Here is an 18,731-nt window from a genome sequence, read left to right on the forward strand (position 1 = left end):
ATTACGGGATATTCTATTTGAAAAAACTGAAACATAGTTTTTCGAAAATTGTAAAAATTAAAAAAATATATATATGAATACTGTATACTTACAGAAATTATCTAATAAACATTGTTTTGTCTTCAAAATTTTGGAGAGCAGTCTTTTTGTACTTTCTAAGTCAAATAGTAAAGTTTATTTGAATTTGAAGAAAAGAGTACCAAAGTATCTTATATATTTAACATTTAAATGTCCATCCAAAATTTGAGATTGATCAGGCAATTTTTGATTCCTCTGAATAACCTCAAGCGAAATTTTTCCGATAATTTTTGATTAATGTAGGTACCTAACTCTGTCCCAAATTTTTAATTTCAATTACAATGGAAGAACTGCGTCCATTAACGCATTTCAAAATTACCCAATTAAGACATTTCAAATAAAGGATTTCATATTAAAAAAATATATTTACTTTACTTCTTGTTTTGACATTGAATTTATTCCTTGGGAACTGATTTAAAAAAATATATACAGTTTTTTAAAATCATACTTAATTTGGGCAAAATTTCACGACGATCGATAAAAACCTGATATCAACACGGTTTTGAAAATATGCAAAAATGTCGATTTAAGAATATCATGCCAATTTTTTCGTTTTCTTTTCTTTTAATTTAATTAAGTGTTTTGCAATTATCTGGGGTCATTAAATATTTCAGAAGTGAAAGTAACAATTTTGACGTGAAATTATAGTTCAACATGAAACAAATTTAACTTAAGGAACACTTCTCAATGTTTTTGTTTTATTTCATTAAATTTTCATACCTAATTGTTATTATCGTTTTAATAAGAAGAATAAACGTTTCGATAATACTCAATGACAATTGCCCTGTGATATTTTCCATTATTGAAAAATATTAAAAAAAAAAACGGTAACAAATGAAAACAAACACTTGGTTTTAATGGATCCAGTTTATGACTTCATAATCCAGCAGTGATGTCATACTTCTGTATAGTCGTCAATGCAAATAAAAATTTTCGTAGGAATAAATAATACTCATAGCTTAAATCCTTGTACCACTAAACTCGGCCTCCAAAATTAAAATTTTTGTATAGCCGATCAAGTACATCGTGGTAGTGTTGTCATATAAATAATTGGAATATAATTATATAAATGAAATATAGCATATTATATGCAAAAAACAAACAAAGATGTACATAGTTTCATAGTTTTATAATGTAAGATCTGAACCTAGTGCATCCTGTTCCGTTGTCCTGTTGCGAATTTATTGGTTCTTGTCGTGATTAACGTCACGAACATTCTGCTATTGCTTCAAGCGATGGAATTTCATTGCAACAATCCCAAGTTTATGTCAAGGTAAAAAATGAAGATTACAAAACTGAAACTCAAGTTTGTTTTTTTTCTTTAAACAATAACGTGTGACGACTATTTTGAATTTGGTTTTTGTTGTGGTTAAGCGTCGTAAAAATCTATTTACATATGACTCATTTCTACATGACCGTGAATCAGTAGTATAATTTAAAACAACCGCACACATAAAACTAATCTCGCGAGACTATTTTTTCATCTCTGTGTATGCGCACTAAATTTTCATCCATTCAAGTTTCCCTAGAACTGTTTTCAGTTCTCAAATTTGCCACTTCATTTAGCTTTAATAATAGTCGTAAAGTCCGTCCCTAGTTACATTGTTACAAAACCCTCCCGACTATTCCCACGAAGCATTAAAACAAAACGAAATGAACCAACTCGTGGTTATAAACAAAGTTTATTATGATGTTACGAGCATTTAAATTTTTCAAACGTGTAACGATGACAAGAGAACAGCAGGACTAGTGCATGGCATCTCCTGCCAGCAGCAGGTGTGTCGTAATGCCTCTCAAATAAATAGACCATCGCAAGGCTAAAAGGTCAGTGTTTGTGAGCGACACGTAAAATATTTACCTGGCGTGTAACACCGCAATCCTGTGTTGATCCCCAGAGAGCCAGGAGTCAATTTCCTTGCACACACTGCAGAGCTTCTCCAAAGGCGGTGCCAAGTTCTGCGCCCAACCGACCTCTTTGACATGCTTGTGTTCGTTCCTTAACGCTCGTTTGGGCTCGGTCAGATTAAATACCTGTAAAACGTAAATGTTTGTAATTCTATTCCCATATCGATGAGGAGAAAAAGCGGCTACATGAACTGGAAACCCTGGCGGGGACGTAACTTTAAACCGACTTGGGAGTAAGGAGGCTGCGGTGAATAAATCTGATGTAATCTGCGCGGGTATCAAATTAATACCACTTAGCAGGATGGACGATGAAGGATAAACCTGTTGTAATGCACGGGAACAGTGGAGCGCATGAAATTTACGAGCATCACCACTTGGGCGTTGCATAATCATAATTACGACACATAAAAAGATGCGATCTTCAAGCCCTGTTGAACATGGGGTAACGTTTCGCTCCATTGGAGTGGCAGAAATTCCTAGCTTTTGAATGTGATACCGATTTGAACAAAAAGATTATGATATACAGTTTTCGTGGTTAGAAGTTTAGATACGGAAACGTGTGCCGCCCGCAATTTGGTCAGTATACAGGATGTTTCACTTAAGAATATAATTATGTATTGTATAGGATTTTAGAAAATCATTGTGACTGCAGTACAACTGGTTTTCTTTTCCTTTAAATGTTGTTTGAAAACTTCATTATTTCCCAAACGAATAATAATAATAATAATACTTGTGACATACTATTTTTACACAGAATTTTTTCACACCTTATTTAGTTTAAAATTTACAAAATACATGAAAATGTAATTGCAGGTTTAACTGTACAATTGTGATCTGAAAAATTCAATTTAGTTCCATTCTTCTGCAACATAATCACTGAGAGCAGGTATGTGATCTTGTCTTTAAAATGTTCCTTTAGAAATTTCTCAAATATAAAGCGCACTTTAGAAGTGGTCGTTGAAAAAAAATTAGAACTCATCCGGCTTATAATTGAAGTGAGGCTTCACATTTTCGTTGATTAAATTTTAGGAACTGCTTTCTAACAATTGTAAACACGCCCATCTATTAAATTAATATCCATTGTCATCAGAAAAAATTGGTTGAAGGTTATTTAGAAAAAACTTCCCTCGTCTTTGAAGTACCTACAATAAAAGAAATAAAGCTTCTTAGATGTATTATAAAATTTGATACTGTGAATTTTTGAAATTACAAATAAATAAGTTTTAGTAAATAATCAGTAAGAAAATTTCATGATGGCGTCATCAACTTTTTAGCATGAATACAAACCAATTTAAAGTTCTAAAGTTTCAGGAGAATGATATACATAAATCGTTTCTGGTTTACTTAATTAAATTACCTTACTTGATTATTTTTTATCGATTTTTTTTGTATAAGCCATTCTAAAAAATATTAATGCACTGATGAATCAAAAATTAAGGCGGATTCATAAACCATACGTATAGAAGCATTGAATTTAAGTAGAATTTACTTTACAAAATTTTGAGCTGACGTCTTCAAACTGTTGGCGAGGTCGATCAGACAAATTTTGTTAAGGGTTGTACCAGTTACACGATATTCGTAAAATAGATTTAAAATTTCACAACAATCTGTCCAATAACTTTACATTGGAATTTCCCTTAATATTTTATTATGAATCTATTGTAAATTAACGCATTATGAACTACTTTGAAAAAAATAATAAGGATAACTTCATGTAAAAAACGAAAATAGTCTGTATTTATAAATCCAAAGTGCCATAATTATGTCGTCACTTAGACTTCTTTTTGTAGATTCTTCATTGGTACACAGGTAGTAGTTTTGAAGTGTGCGATTTGAGTTTTATTAAGGCCACAAAGGACTTTTTCGGCCGATCTGAAGTTTGAAGCCGAGACCTACAAATCAGATAAGGCTGAAAAAGTTCTCTTTGGCCGAGGTATACACAACCATACAGAAAAATAATTGGTTATGTTGTTAGTCGTTTTGTGGTTAGAAAATCTTTTTTAGGCGACCATTACAAATATAGTCGTTTTACGACCCCAATCACATCCATAAAGTGTTACTTTTTTGTACTGAAATGTCAAAATTTGGATTCACTTGTCACTTTTTAAGCCTCGGTTTTGCCTCGGTCTCAAACTTTAGATCGGCCGAAAAAGGTCGTCTTTATGGCCTTGACACACAAATAACTATTGTTGTACCTAAGTTAGGGTTAGCCCAATTTATACCATAATTTAAATCATATTCTTGCTATTTTCCGCCGCACAACGACTTCCATGTTTTATCTACATTCCATGACTTCTGGAGTCTGAAAAAGTAGGATCCCCGTTTTCGTCCATCTGTACGTGGTCTCTCGTTTGTGTCACTATTAGACAGATGATGATCTCGAAAACTATTGGATCGATTGCTTCAAGTTTTATTTGCATTAAGAATTTGATGACGTGATCTAAAAATGTTGCATAGTAAATGATATTTAAATTTTATAGAATAACATACTTGTGGTTTATGAATCTGATTTTCGAAAAAAAAAATCAAAACTGTAAAATAAACTTTTATACTAGTGTAAACGCCAAGGGAATCATGCCTCAATATCATGGAGGTCAGGCAATTTTCCCAAAATTTTTCAATAGTCCCACCTACGAAATTTTTTGTTTTCCCTAGCATTTTCGAAAATTACCCAAAGAGTAATTTGCTGACCCCTTCAAATGGTTTTCGGTTTCATTTCTAGGGAAATTCCTACCATTTTCCAGAATAATTAAAATGAAACATGTCAATATTTAAGATTTTCAACAAATTTAACTTTGAATTGAAATAGATATAGCAACTTTTGAAAAATTTTAAAAAACCTGAATTTCAAACCATAGTTTTCAAAAATTTCTTTTGGGACTGTTAAGATACACAGCTTTTCCATTCAGCTCGTCGAAATCAAATCCCTAGATTTTTTTTTAGATAGACTTTTAAGCGAGTTTGCCGAAAGCTCAGTTTTGCAATGTATGAAATTTTTAACTTTTCCTGAAAATTATCAGAAGAATTTCTTTTATTGATTTTCACTTTCAGATGATTTTTGTGGGTTCATTTTTTAAAATTCCTAACATTTTTTCAGAATCGTCAAAATGAAATTTTGGCAAATTTTAATTATTTTCACTTGGAGCCCGATATTGTTTAATTTATAGGTTGTCACAAAAAATATTTTATAATTTATAAGAAACGGATTTTTTTTAAATTTACTTCAGCGGCGAGGGAAGTTTTATCTAAATAACCTTTGACCAGTGATTTTACTTCAAGAATAGATGCAATAAATTATTATTAATTAAAAATATTCGTGTCAATATTGTAAACACTAATAACGCTATTACCTACTATTTAGCGATGCAAATGAAAATAATAAATGTTGTCTTTATTGCTCAAAAGCCACAGAAACAACGAATATTACAATAACTAAATAAGATGGAACAAAATATAATTAAAAAATTAAATTGAAAAAAGTCATCAAGTTGACTTTTGATTTTTTGTGTAAAAAATTGTGAAGTATGTCTACAATAAACCTAAAATTTAATAGATCACAGCCGACGACGCGGAATAATTAAATTTAACCTCACTTTTTCGTATAATAAAATGAACGCTTTTCTACAGCTCTGTCAAATGTCAATTACACCTCACAGTATGGATTAATAAATAAAACATGCGTTTTTGTCATATCTTGTATGGAAGTATTGCAGTACTTAATAGCTTTAAACTTATAATCTGAAAAATTCCAATCAGCTCCATTCTTTTCCAAACAATCACTGAAAGTATTTAATCGTCCTCGTCATTAAAGTGTCCTTTTAGAGACCAGATATCACAAATACCTATAAAGTGCTCTTTAGAAGTGGCTATTGGAAAAAAAATTAGAGCTCATCCGACTTATAACCGGAGTGAGGCTTTCCATTTTCGTTGATTAAATTCTCAGAACAGCTTTCTAACAATTGTAAACACGCCGATAAATTAAATTAATATCCTTTGTCCGCAGAAAAAATTAGGTTCCACGGAGTGCTCGCCTCATGAAAACGGTTCGACACGTTCGTGTACAAGCCCACATCTAAATTACAAAAAGTCACAATTTTGGTTACGTAACGAATCCGGTTGGGTTTTCAAAGTACATTTACCGGACTCCGTCTGAACGTGCCGGCATCAGAAAATTAAATTTTGATTGTTCACTTCCAAAATTGGAAATAATTGTGTGCGGACGTATATTACAACTAGGAACACTAGTAGATTAGGTGCTTTTGATTTTAGTAATAATTTTACAGAGTTGTTCTTTAGTTCTTTCATACATATCATCTGAATTAAAAAAATATAAAAGAATTTGGTAATTTGTAAATATTGACAATGACGTGATGTAATCATTAAGGTGCCGCTGGATGACTACGTTTCCTAATACACGAAATACTTACTACAATATGACCTGATCCAAAACGTAAATATTGTAAAAATAACAAACTTTATTTGATAGACCGTATATTGCACAATTCAGTTTGACGAGTTGACATTTGCACTGCTGGGTTAGTTTCATTATCTATTTTTATCATGTCAAAAAACAAACGTTTGATATTAATTGTTTAATTTGATCTTTAAATTTAAATTTAAAACGCCAAAAATTTATTTGTACAAAAATTTTCAAATTTGGTGAATAATTTTTATTTTAAAACAAGAGTGTGTGGTTGCTACAAACTGGCAAAGGTTGATACAACAACGTAAAACATATAACAAATAAGATCAGATCAGATTGTTTGCGTTTCATGAAGCTGATGAACGTTTACTATTTGCATGTTTCGTTTTTTAATTAGCGCTTTTTTGTTGTGTACACAAACGTGTAATAATTTTAGTTTAATCCAGGCTAAAAAATATTTCGTGTTAGGCGAGTGTACATTTTTGATGTCAAAGTCAAGTTAATTACATCTTTTTGCTAGGAAAAACGTCAGGTTCACTTTTGACTTCAAAACAATTGTCAAAAAGACTGTTATGGAAGCTATAAACGAAGTAAATATAGAGGAGGTTTACTAAATATGCGACAAAAATTCGCGAAAATCTTAAAATAACCAAAGGAATAACTCCTTTAATTGTTTCCGCATCTTTAGTAAACACCCTGTATATTTATATTCCTTAATTTTGGGCATGAGTTCTTTATCAATGTTCTAAGATAGTTCCATCTGTTGCTAAAAATGCGCCACATAAAGATGTAAATTGAGAAGTACATAATATGTAACAGCAGTTTGACAAATTTCTGATTTCGCATTTTATATTATTTATTCCATAGTTCATACTATACGGACATGCACGTTTTCCCTTTCGAGCTCTCTGATCGCCAGAATTGCCAAATCGATTACTTTAGATTTTAGGCCCAAGATTATATAATATATATTATAAAGGTGATAAAGCACTATCAAAAATCTTACAGAACGTCACACTATAAATGTATAATTACAGCAGTTGGCTGCAGTTTTTATTATATCGTGTGACTCTTTGAAGAACAGATATTTAAACGATTCTGAAGTTATCTAGAGATAATTCTGTGCATTTTATTGTTTTTTGTTTATAATTTCTGTATGTACAGAGTCTTTTATAAACAAGCAATAGCCCCGCCCACCTACCCCCTCTTCATTCCAGTGATTATACTCTTACTATTGTGCACTCATTTACCAAAATCAGCCTCATCTTAAGAAATACTAGCCCCGCCCACCCGCCCTCTATTTTCTTACAGGCTATGTAATTTTCCACAGTCAGTCTTATCTTAGCAAAAACTAGCTCCGCCCACCCACCCTTTATTTTCTTAGAGGGTAAATCATTTACGAAATTCAATCCCCTCTTAGCAGGTACTAGCCCCGCTCACCCGCCGGACTAGCTAAATAAAATGGATCACTCAAATGAAGGCGGGGTGGGTGGGCGGGCTTAATTATATATTCGTTTATAGATTGAGAACGGGAACTAATAAAATGTCGGTCGTCAAAAAAAGGGCTTATCGCAATTTTTTATTATACTATTTGCTGTAACATTTATTTCTTATTTCAGAAGAACAAAATAGGAAAACGGGTGGGTGGGCGGGGTTAAGTTTAACACTAAAAAAAACATCAATTTTAAAATTTATTTTTCTGGATTTCCAAATGCAACTGACCCATATATTGATTTTTATACACAATTTTCGGTAGATGTATCACTTTTTAATGGGAATGAATATAGAGCCTGATTCAAAATGGCACACTCATTCTAAAATAAGTCGTTACTGACTGTTTATTGAGTAAAGAAAAAATAATTTAGAACATCGTTGGGTCCAAATGTAAGACATAATTAGGCCATTCGAAGTTTAATTTTTCTTTTAGATATTTCATCATGATAATTTAATTCACTATATCGTTGGATACATAAAATTGATTGGACTTATTATTCAAATAATTTTTGAAAGATGTCTGCATAAAGGTTTTCTTTATTTGATAATTATGTATTACAAAAAACTTAAAAACTGTTCATAATGGATTTGACAACAGTAGCTAAAAAAAAAAAACAGTGGTGAAAACCGCGTTCCAAAATTTCCATAAATAACTGAAATATTGATTTTTTAAAATACGTAATGCAAAAATTTCAACAAAACGAGCGACTCCTCGTAATAAAATGCTGCCAGAAATCTGTCAAATCGTCTTAGTTTTCGAACTGTAATTGTGCAAGGCAGGCTACTTTACATTACAGACGACATATTAATGTCATTCTGAACACAAATTATTTCTAAAAAAAAAATGCAAACTTATTAGTCGGTAACACTAAATATTAACATAATTTTTTCACCACTTGTAAAGCTAAATGACCTGTAAATCATCTCAAATCAGATGAATTGAGTAATTTTTATTGCCTGAACCCACTTGTTATCCATGAGTTAGACAAATGTTACAATTTTCAGTTGTGTAAACATCTTACATAAATAATGGCCACTGATTAGTATCGGTTAAAGTTGCCCTACAACGATTTATAAAAGCTTCCCTACAAGGATTTATATCTTCCTCCACCATCCTGGTGCACGAGCGCCCGTCACCAGCAAACAAAAAGCGTTTCCTTTAATGACCCAAACAAAAATAGCCCTGAATTTGGCAATCCTCCAAAGGACGCAAAGTGTACCCGCAGGCTTAAGGTATTTAAGGTTTACCACTCACCATGTAATTATCTCCATGTTTGCTCGTCAGCATATGAGCAGCCTGCCTCTGTCCCTGCCTGTACGAATGCGAATTAGTAGACGACGGAAACCACACAGAGATAATCCTTTCCGTCACATAACTTAAATCCATCCCGCTGGAGGAGCTCCCTCTGGAAGACCGCGGCTGACTCGTGAGAGCTTCACCATTGTAAGAGGTCGAAGCCAGCATCTGCGAAAAGCGGATCGATTGAATTTTTTTCGTTAAAGTCACGTCTTTTCGTTTGAAAGTAATCAAGTGCCTTTTAGCGCGTTTTTGTCGGCGTGCAAGAGCTCTTATTGACGTTTGCGAGGCTTTCAGCACTTGTTCGGATGTAAATGCATTTGATCTTTGCATCGAGTTGATGTCATGTCTAATAAAAGCAGTTACATACACTTACTTTACTTACAAATGAAAGTTTATTTTTTTGCGTTACAACCATAAAATCGGGCTTTTTTTAACATCAAGGTTGCGAAATGGGTATGATAAAAGAAATTTAAATAAACAATGTTGGTGTAACAAAAATAAATACGCGAGTATTTAAACAGATCGATAAAAATATTTCGATGAAATATGTTAGTGGGAAAAATGTGTGCGTTGTGCGTGGGATAAACTAGCGAGGATGATTCGAGATAAAATCTTCAATGATTTCTTGTCTTTGATGGATGATATTGCTTGCTGTATCTGATGCTTACTTAACTTCAGGTCAAAAAAAACGTCCTTTTGTCACGGAAAAACAACATCTTCGATGACAAAGAAGTACAAGGACAACAAGATGTAAAATATAAATCAATACACACACACGTAACGTTTTTATTGCAATATGTAGAAATCAGTTTTAAAAATATATATATTAGTAAACTTTGAATTCCGATAGATAAAAATACAAGTAGGTATGTAATACTAATAATCATAAAGCATAAAAATATCTACAGACCCACTCTAAGATTAAAACTGTTGGAAATATCACTCATCAATCATGATGATATGTCGATTTTCATATCAAATAAGATTTCTGGTTTATAGAGCTTCGATGGAACTTTAAAAATATTGCAAACTTGGTTCTATAAAAATGTCAAAACAAAAAATATATTAACTACCATATAAATTCAAAACTTCAAGGCTGAGATTATATTCAGGACCAGTTTGTGTCCACTGTCAGCAGACGTCGGTTTTGCACTTCCGGGTTATGTTACAAACAAAAACGAGTGTTTATGTTGAAGAGATTCCAAAATTTTATGATTCAAGAAATAAATCTGTCACATTTAAAATTGAGTTTTATTTTCTTTTCAAAACCATATCGCACGTTAGAGAAACAATGAATGGAGGCAGATCGAATACTAACTAAACAACTCTACGAAAAATATAGAAAAATGAAAAAAGTTTTGTTTTTATTAATCAAAATTTTAAATAACAACGTATTATTTCTCTACAAGATTATATATTTTTGGATGAATATAAGCAGTAATTTAGCAACATGAAAATCCAAAACAGTGTTCGATAATTGGGAGATTATTGTAAGAAATAAAGAAGAAAAACAAATTTTAATTAAAAAAGGAAAAATGATAACCTTCAATCTTTTAGTTAAAAGTCACTTTAATAAACAAATGATTTGTGTTAAAACGGTCAATTATATCCATTAACGAAACATATTTATTTATAGATGTTTTAAATGCAAATAGTACACAGGCTTTGTTTTTCTTTATGTCGAACATAATATAAATTGCGAAATTATGTAAAATACTGATGAAACGCCAAGTTAAAAAAAACCTGCTTAATTTTTTGCTGTGTTTTTCTCTTTCGTTTTATGTCCAATTTTTTATTCATTTACTTCTTTCTTGTTCTCAAACATTTTATCAAATGGAACTTGTTTTATTGCTTCTCGAGAATAATATTATTTTCTGGTTTCTTGAACTTCTTTTTACTTCTCGAGCATATTTTTAATGTTATTTAAATGTTATTCAATAATATATTCCTACAGTTGTGGTCCATGAATCCGCTACGAATTTTTGCCCTTGGTATCTAAATTTTGGCAAAACATTTCTGTGCATTTACAAGCAATGCCGAGCATGTATTATCTACATTATTTTTCTTTATAGATGTTATCATAAAAAAGTAAAATTTAGCAAAATCAAATTTTATCATTTTTCAAAGAAGTCAGATTTGTCGTAAATTACTTCAGGGGTGAGGGAAGTACGGTTGAGATAGCTTTCGACCAAATTTAAATGAAGATCAATTCTGGTCTTTGATATTACTCACAATTAACTTATACAAAATATATAATAATAATATATAAATTTGTTCATTTTTTAGTTACTCTTGTAAAACCGACGCTTATTGACAAAGAACGGTAGAAATTTTTATTTTTGTCTCTCACAATCTTCATCTTCTTACTTCTCGAGTGTAAGCTAAGGAAGTATAGTAATCGGGTCTATGGGACGAATGGTCACTTTTATATTTTCTCGACGTTTCATGACCCCTACACGTAATCTCCGAATGTGCTGGACCGATTGTTGTCAAATTTAAATGTATAATAGAAATGTAGATGGTTAAATGCTAACCAAAATTTTGCTAACTATCCCTACCAATAGTTTGACGTCACTTCAAAGAATTCTATGTTTATTTGATTTAACTGTTATACAACAGTATATTCCTATACGTGTGGAGTACGAATTCGCTTTGAGTTTTTTCCCCAACCGTCAAAATTTTCGCAAAAACATAATGCCAAACTTGGCCTTTCATTTTTTTCCTTTTTTTTTCGCTCGCATTGTGTATTATCTATGTTTATGACGTTATAACAAATTTTTTATTATTATTTATATTAATTCAAATTAAGAACGAGTCACCCCATTTTCTCGAAAATGTGAAAATACGCACGTGTTTATATATGTAATAATTGCGGTTTAATTAATAATTTTAGTTCGTTCTCTGCTTTGAGAATGCAAACTCATTCAAATTAAACTAATGTCTACGTGACATTCTTTCGATGTATAAAGATAATAAACACTTGAGTTCCAGATTGCTATTACCTAGTGCTGAAGGACATTTTATCCTGTTAGTTATGTACTTTAAATATATTTTACATTGTCCGTTTTTTATATTTTATAATTTTTTTAAAGAGCGGATTTGTCGAATTATACTTCAAGGGCGAGGGAAGTTCTGTCGAAATAGCCTTCGACCAATTTTTTGTTATTGTATTACCATTATTTTTGCATCGAATATGCATTGAAATTTACTCATGATTAATTAATTTTTTGTATTAGTTTTATGCAAGAAAAAATTTAACACTATGTCACTATATTTATACATACAGAATGCTCAAAAAATAGGCCAAATATTCAACGTTACATTACTCAGTTCACAAATCAAAATCCGAGAAAAATCATTCAAAAATTCCCTACGTCAATTTACACTTGGAAAAACAAAATATCGATTTTGATAGATAGATCAGAAAAAGTGAAAAATTAGCCACTGTTGTGAGAGTCATTGTGAACAATTTTTAAGTTTTTCGTGATTTTATAAAATTATGAAAACGATAGATAACACAAGATACCTCCAAAATTACAACGAACAATGAAAGTCCGATCGATTTTATACAGCCAACAGTAAGTAGTGAGTTAAGATACGAGTATGGTGAAATACCAAAAAGAAAAATTAAACTTTGAAGGGTCATCTTTTGAACACCTGTATATACAGGTGCTAAAAAATGCGACAAGGTGCATTATTACTTATCAGTTTCTATCAAGGAGCAAAACCAATGAAAAGAGTTAAGAAAGTTGGGTTATGATTAACATTTGTGACGAGAAGTAATTAACAATCACACAACCTTATATATACAGTGTAGTCCATCAAAAGACGCCCAATTAAATGCAATCAAAATTTTTATCAAGTCCGCTACAAAAAAAGAAAAGAGAAATGAAAATTAAATTGAAAATGATTATTTTAGCACTACCTTAAGCTGTTTCTAAATGAAATTTGGTTAAGATTATTTAGTCAGAACTTCCTGCGGCCCAGAGGTACAGTAAATATATTCAGTTTTTTTGAAAAATTACAAAATCTGATTCGCGATTTTTTTGATAAAATAAAATCACATTATAGATAGGATTTATTCGGCAAAATTTTCAATTTTAGATCAAATTTATTCGGCAAAATTTTGCAGGATTTCAGAATATTAGGTTTTGCAGTTTCAAAGTTATTGTTAACAATTATTGGTAGGGATAATTATACAAAGTTTGGTTGTAGCCTTTTATCCACTACATGACATTCATATCATACATATAAAATTTGATATCTCTGTCCGGTAGTTTCGGAGATTATGTGTCTACTAAAAGTCGACATAGCGGATGAACGGACGGAAACGGCGGACCTATTTTTCCGTACTCTAACTGTCATGAAATGTCTAGTAAACGCGGTCTATGTTATTTCCACCAACAATGGTCGAACAACTTCCCGTTATGCATTTTACTAAATCTGCGTAAATTTCCGAGTTGTATTCAGGTTTTTCAATATTATTAGCCTGAGTGGTTCAAAAATCCTTGTCCACTTTTATTTTGGACAAACTGTACAAACCTTGACTCCAATACAGGTGTGAATATTATTGGCAGAGATAAGAGCCAGAAATGGATATTTATCTTTTCATATGAATTTTCCATTTCTTAATAGCATAATCACTTAGTAACAAGTAGTTCAAATTTTGAGAAAGATTTGCTGGAATTTAAAATGTTAACTAGAACTGAAAAGCACTTCACGAAAATCAAAAGCAGGAAACATTCAAAAGAATTTGAAGGTTAAAATTAGACTCAGTGAAGAAGAAAAAGCAAAGACTTTTTGAAAAACTGCAATTTTTGATTCGCAAAAAAGAAGTTCGTTACGAGATCACAAAAGTAAATATTTACGTAGATCAATCATCTACATACAATTATTGCGTGGAATAATAAATACATATCTTATCAAACACTTGTTAGTGGCTATTTTTAACTGCAGTATTGTTTATTGTCGTTATTTCATTTTAGATTGGACAATTAGATTTGCGTTATATAACAAATTCCGTTTGTATTATCCGTTGTAAAAAGAACACGACCAGTACATTTATAAAATCTAAGCCACTTATCAAATCGCCGCCTTAAAAACCCAAAAGGTCATCACTTTTGGGTTCCGTGCACATTCGATATTTTTAACCATGTTCTCATTTGTTTTTAAATTAAAATTCAGTTTAGAACAAGTTTGGTTTTAATGGTGTTTTTAGCAATCTGACACAAATAAATATCTCGATTTTCCACGAATTTATTAAAATAGCTTGTGCTATCTAAAACGAAACACATTACGATGCATTAAAATTCAAGCCACCATTAAGTTTTTTCACCTTTTATTCAGAAAATCACCGGATAAAATAATCTCACATGCAAAATCCAGGAAGTGTAACAAATTATATGTTTTATGTTAGCATCATCAACATTACAATTCTGTAAAAAATCTAATTATCGCTTTGCTCTCGACTCTGCTAATAAAGCGAAACACACAAAAAAGAAATAATTAACGTTAATTTAAGAATTCTGAAACGCAGTAATAAATTATTCCCAGTTATCAACAGACATCAGTAAAAATCGTATAATTAATTTTTTGCTGGAAAATCGTGAGGTAAGCAAGTCGAGCAATTAAACTCTTAATTGTATTAATAACAATGAGTGATTTCAGTCAACACAGTTTTCAGAAAACACACCGCGGCATTTTTAACCGGAACAATTAGAAAAGAATTTGTTACGATTAAGTGCCTAGTTCCCTGTTAATTAAATTTACGTCTTTTTTCTACCTGTAGGTGTCCATTTTCACGTCATGCATGGTTAAGCTCGAAGCAAAACCTTGGAAATTTAATAGTTGCTCTACTGAGAAAAAACCGACGTTTATGGACTACTTTGTGCCATAAATTATAATTGATGGTATGGCGGCTAGTCGCCTTACCAAGAATAGTTATATAACCAAACGAAGAGCTCTAATTTATGCCCAACGAACGACTTAAAAGGATACTAATTTTATTTGTGCCTTACCTTATTCATTTCGGTCCCATTTTTTGCCAGTTCATCGTGGGAGTGCTGCAACAAAATCGCCAGTTAAATTCGTGCCTTAAATGGGTATTATTTCTAAAATTAGCAGTGTTTACGTTCCACGAATACGGATAAAGGGTTCTGGCGCCGTTTTCTTGGTCGAGTGAGCTGCTCGCCCTCTAAACTACTGACACAGGAAATTCATCTTGAAAGGTGAGTTTAGTTTCAATCATGCACACACTCTAGCAATTCTGGAGTAATTGCACGCTCTCCCAATAATTACCCCAGCAATCAACCTGCCGCTTCCAGCGGTAAAGATGGAGATTTAGGTACATACAAGGGCGTAATAACATAATTTGCTCTCGTAGTCGTTTTCTGCCAAGTCGAGCGAAAAATGAATCTAGAACGGCGGCTGATTGCACGGAAATATGAAATACTGGTGGTCTTTTGGTTGGAACTGGTCGGCTTCTTCCATTTACATACACAAATAAATGACTTATTTGAGACGGTTGCCACCATCACAATATTTTCGTTTCAACGCCAGTTGATTAATTGTCGGAGAGTTGAAAGCAATTAAAAGCAATCGAAAGGCATCAAGTGCTAGCTTATTCCGGTTATCCATAATTTAACACTTCATCAACTACAAGCTCTTTCCGAGACTTTGATCTTCGAGAATATAAAATAATTAACACACGTAGTGTGATAATCGTGTGCAGAACGTGATTACGAAAGCTAATCGTGGAGCTTTTTACTTGTTGGAATTTCACTTACAACGGGAGAGGGAATTGAAATTGGAGAAGTCTCCCTTTTTGGTAAAGGGGAGCTCTGGAGAGATGATGAATCTTGTTCAAGAAAAATAAAAGGATCAGGGAATTTCTGTTTATTAAAAGCTCGTATACAACAAACGCAGAGTGATCCCGTTTTACGCCCAACGTAATAAAGAGGCTTTGAACGAGCTTCAACAATGGAGGAAGAGTTGGTTGTTGGTGTATTGTAACGATTTTTCAAACGATATTACGACTTTCGTGGAAGTATTTTAAAGGCAACTTGTTTAAAGTGGGAACTGTTTAGAGAACAAAATCGTCTTCGGATCAAAGATCAAGACCGCTAATAATCGTTAATAATCAGAAAAAATAAACATCAGTTACGCAATTCGACAAAATGTATATTTGAACGAAATTTTACACGAACGTAAATTTCTAGTAGTAACATATGTATCCAGTATTATCTGATAGTCCTCGTAGAATATGTTTGCCATATAAATTGTGTTTATTGATTTAGTAAAATTATGCGAACAACGTTCTAGAATTGTACGAGACACGTACAGGTAATTGGTTGCAACGTGGAAACGTGCTACCACAGAGACTAGTTCCATTTCGATTCGAGGAAATAGAGTGAAGGTTAATCAAATAAAGTGACTTTTATTCTTTATTCACACAAGACCGTGTAATCCTATAAAACGAAAAATTACCGCACACGTGTTTAATACGTATGACTCCATTAAACACTCTTAAAAGTGTTCAAACATACGTTAAAATTAAACGTTTGCTTTGTGAAAATTTCACATTATTCCGTTAATGAAAAGTCGCTTTGTTCTACAACAAAAATAACAAATATGCGATCCATTCGACGTATTACCACCTACTGCCTCCATTGTTATTTGTACCCTATTTAGTTAAGCCGATTTCGAGTCTGTTGTTAAAGGGTTTTATAACAGGTCGCTTGTTTTGTATTTACAACTCAAAGCACAGCGTTTTGAATTAGTTATTTCTGTAAAGACACACGGCGGATTATTTACTAAAGGACTTGTCAAGTTTCGGTCACACTTTGCGTGAGTCCGGTAATTAAATTCATGAAAAACATTTTGGTGTTGAAATAGACGGTATCTCTACATTTTTTTGCAATCCATTGCAAACACGTTAATCCGTATGTAGCAAGATATCATTGACAAAAATAACATTATTGACACAGACCTAAAATAAACTTGAGTCAAGATACAAAAAAATATTGACACTGTTTTAATTTCTTATCGCGATTATATTTAGCGAAAATCAATGCAGCGTGGGTTTTCGGGTTTTTTTCAGCTTGATATGTACAAATTTAATGACTTTGTTTCAAAATTTTTCGGACAAAGTAAAAAAAAATGCGTTGTTTAACAATAAAATATAGTGAAACAGACTTAAAATGGTATAGTATTTTTAGAAATATTTGTAAATAAAGCTAATCACTTTTGTTGTCGTTATATAATGAGGGTAAATTTATGTCTCATTGTGAAAACAACAACAGTGATTAACTCTATTTCCAAGCATTTCTGGAAATTCTATAGTTTAAGTTTCCCTATGTAACACAAGAAGAGTACGATTATTTTTTAAATTTTTGTTACGTTTTTCATTGCGTATTTTTACAAATCAATATCTCTATTATTTATGGAAACTTCCGAACGCGGTTTACACCACTGTTTTCATATCACAAAACTCAAAAATAACAGAAAATACATCGACTTTTTTGTTGGAAATGATATAGGTATGTACAGTAAAGGCAGTTTCTTCGACACAAGCTGGTTTTACTGACCACGTTTCCAATAAAAAAGTCAAGGATGTTTCTCCTATAGTTTCTAGAGTTCTGTAATATAAAGAAAGTGAAAACTACCTACGAAATTTCCATAAATAATTGGGAATTGTATTTGGTAGTGTTTTTCATTTCTCATTTTTGCAAATAAGTAAAACAGTACTATTTTGATTTTAACCTCCTCTCATTCCAAGTCGAAGAATATTAAAGGTTTTGCTCAAATGTAATTCCAATGTGTGTGATCTGGATGATATTAGAGTTTTTTTAGAAGCAGAATGTCTTGTTTCGTTAGATTTATTCAAAACGTCTTTATTTTTACTTCCCGAGCGTAACCAAAGGAAGTATTGTATAGCGTCCATCCGGAAAATGGCTACTTTTATGTTTCCCGGCATTTCATGACCCCCAGAGTACAAAAAAAGGTCTCCCGTTTCTGTCTGTGTCGATTTTTATTAGGCACATAATCTCCAAAACTACTGGACCGATTGTTTTCAAATTGTATATGTGATTTAAGAATATCACCAACAAAATTTTTTGGATCATAACGTTATTTAAATTTTATAATAATTAAATTATATAATAATCATGGATTGGAACCACCAACATTCCACATTTTTGGCTTTAGCTCGTCGAAATCTGGCTCCCAGAATTTTTTGTGGATTTTCAGACTCCGTGAAAAGCTCAATTTTTTAATTTGAATACTTTTAACTTGCATCAAACACTTTGAAATTTGGCACTTTTAATTTCGACCTCTGCAGGTTTTTAGTGGTTCCATTCTTCCAAAATTTCTATCATTGTTATAAAATCGGCAGCATGAATTATGATAATTTTGAGATATTTTAAAAATTTGAGTTTGAAACCGAAAATTTTGAAAATTAATCGTCACATCGACTTGAGAAGTGTTCTCCCCAAAAGATTCACCATTTCTGGGTAAACACAATTTTTTTCATAT

General features: G+C 32.0%; 1 protein-coding gene across 16 annotated transcripts in view; it reads right to left on the reverse strand.

Annotated features, from left to right (window-relative positions):
- Window positions 1-18,731, reverse strand: part of LOC135122908 (tensin-1) — a 395,140-nt gene that overhangs the window by 53,454 nt on the left and 322,955 nt on the right. For 12 of the 16 annotated variants that reach the window (XM_064047407.1, XM_064047409.1, XM_064047403.1 and 9 more), the window contains 3 exons: window positions 15,218-15,262; window positions 9,156-9,365; window positions 1,937-2,109 (listed from right to left, as the gene is read on the reverse strand). In XM_064047407.1, the coding sequence (XP_063903477.1) occupies window positions 1,937-2,109; window positions 9,156-9,365; window positions 15,218-15,262 (428 nt within the window). The remainder of the gene's footprint in view (window positions 1-1,936; window positions 2,110-9,155; window positions 9,366-15,217; window positions 15,263-18,731) is intronic. The other 4 variants (XM_064047412.1, XM_064047405.1, XM_064047417.1 and 1 more) reach the window with 1 other exon arrangement.

This window comes from Zophobas morio, unplaced genomic scaffold (genome assembly GCF_036711695.1).
Source record: "Zophobas morio isolate AGI-343-1 ecotype UQ-CSIRO unplaced genomic scaffold, CSIRO_AGI_Zmor_V1 ptg000005l, whole genome shotgun sequence".
Taxonomy (NCBI): Eukaryota; Metazoa; Arthropoda; class Insecta; order Coleoptera; family Tenebrionidae; genus Zophobas; species Zophobas morio.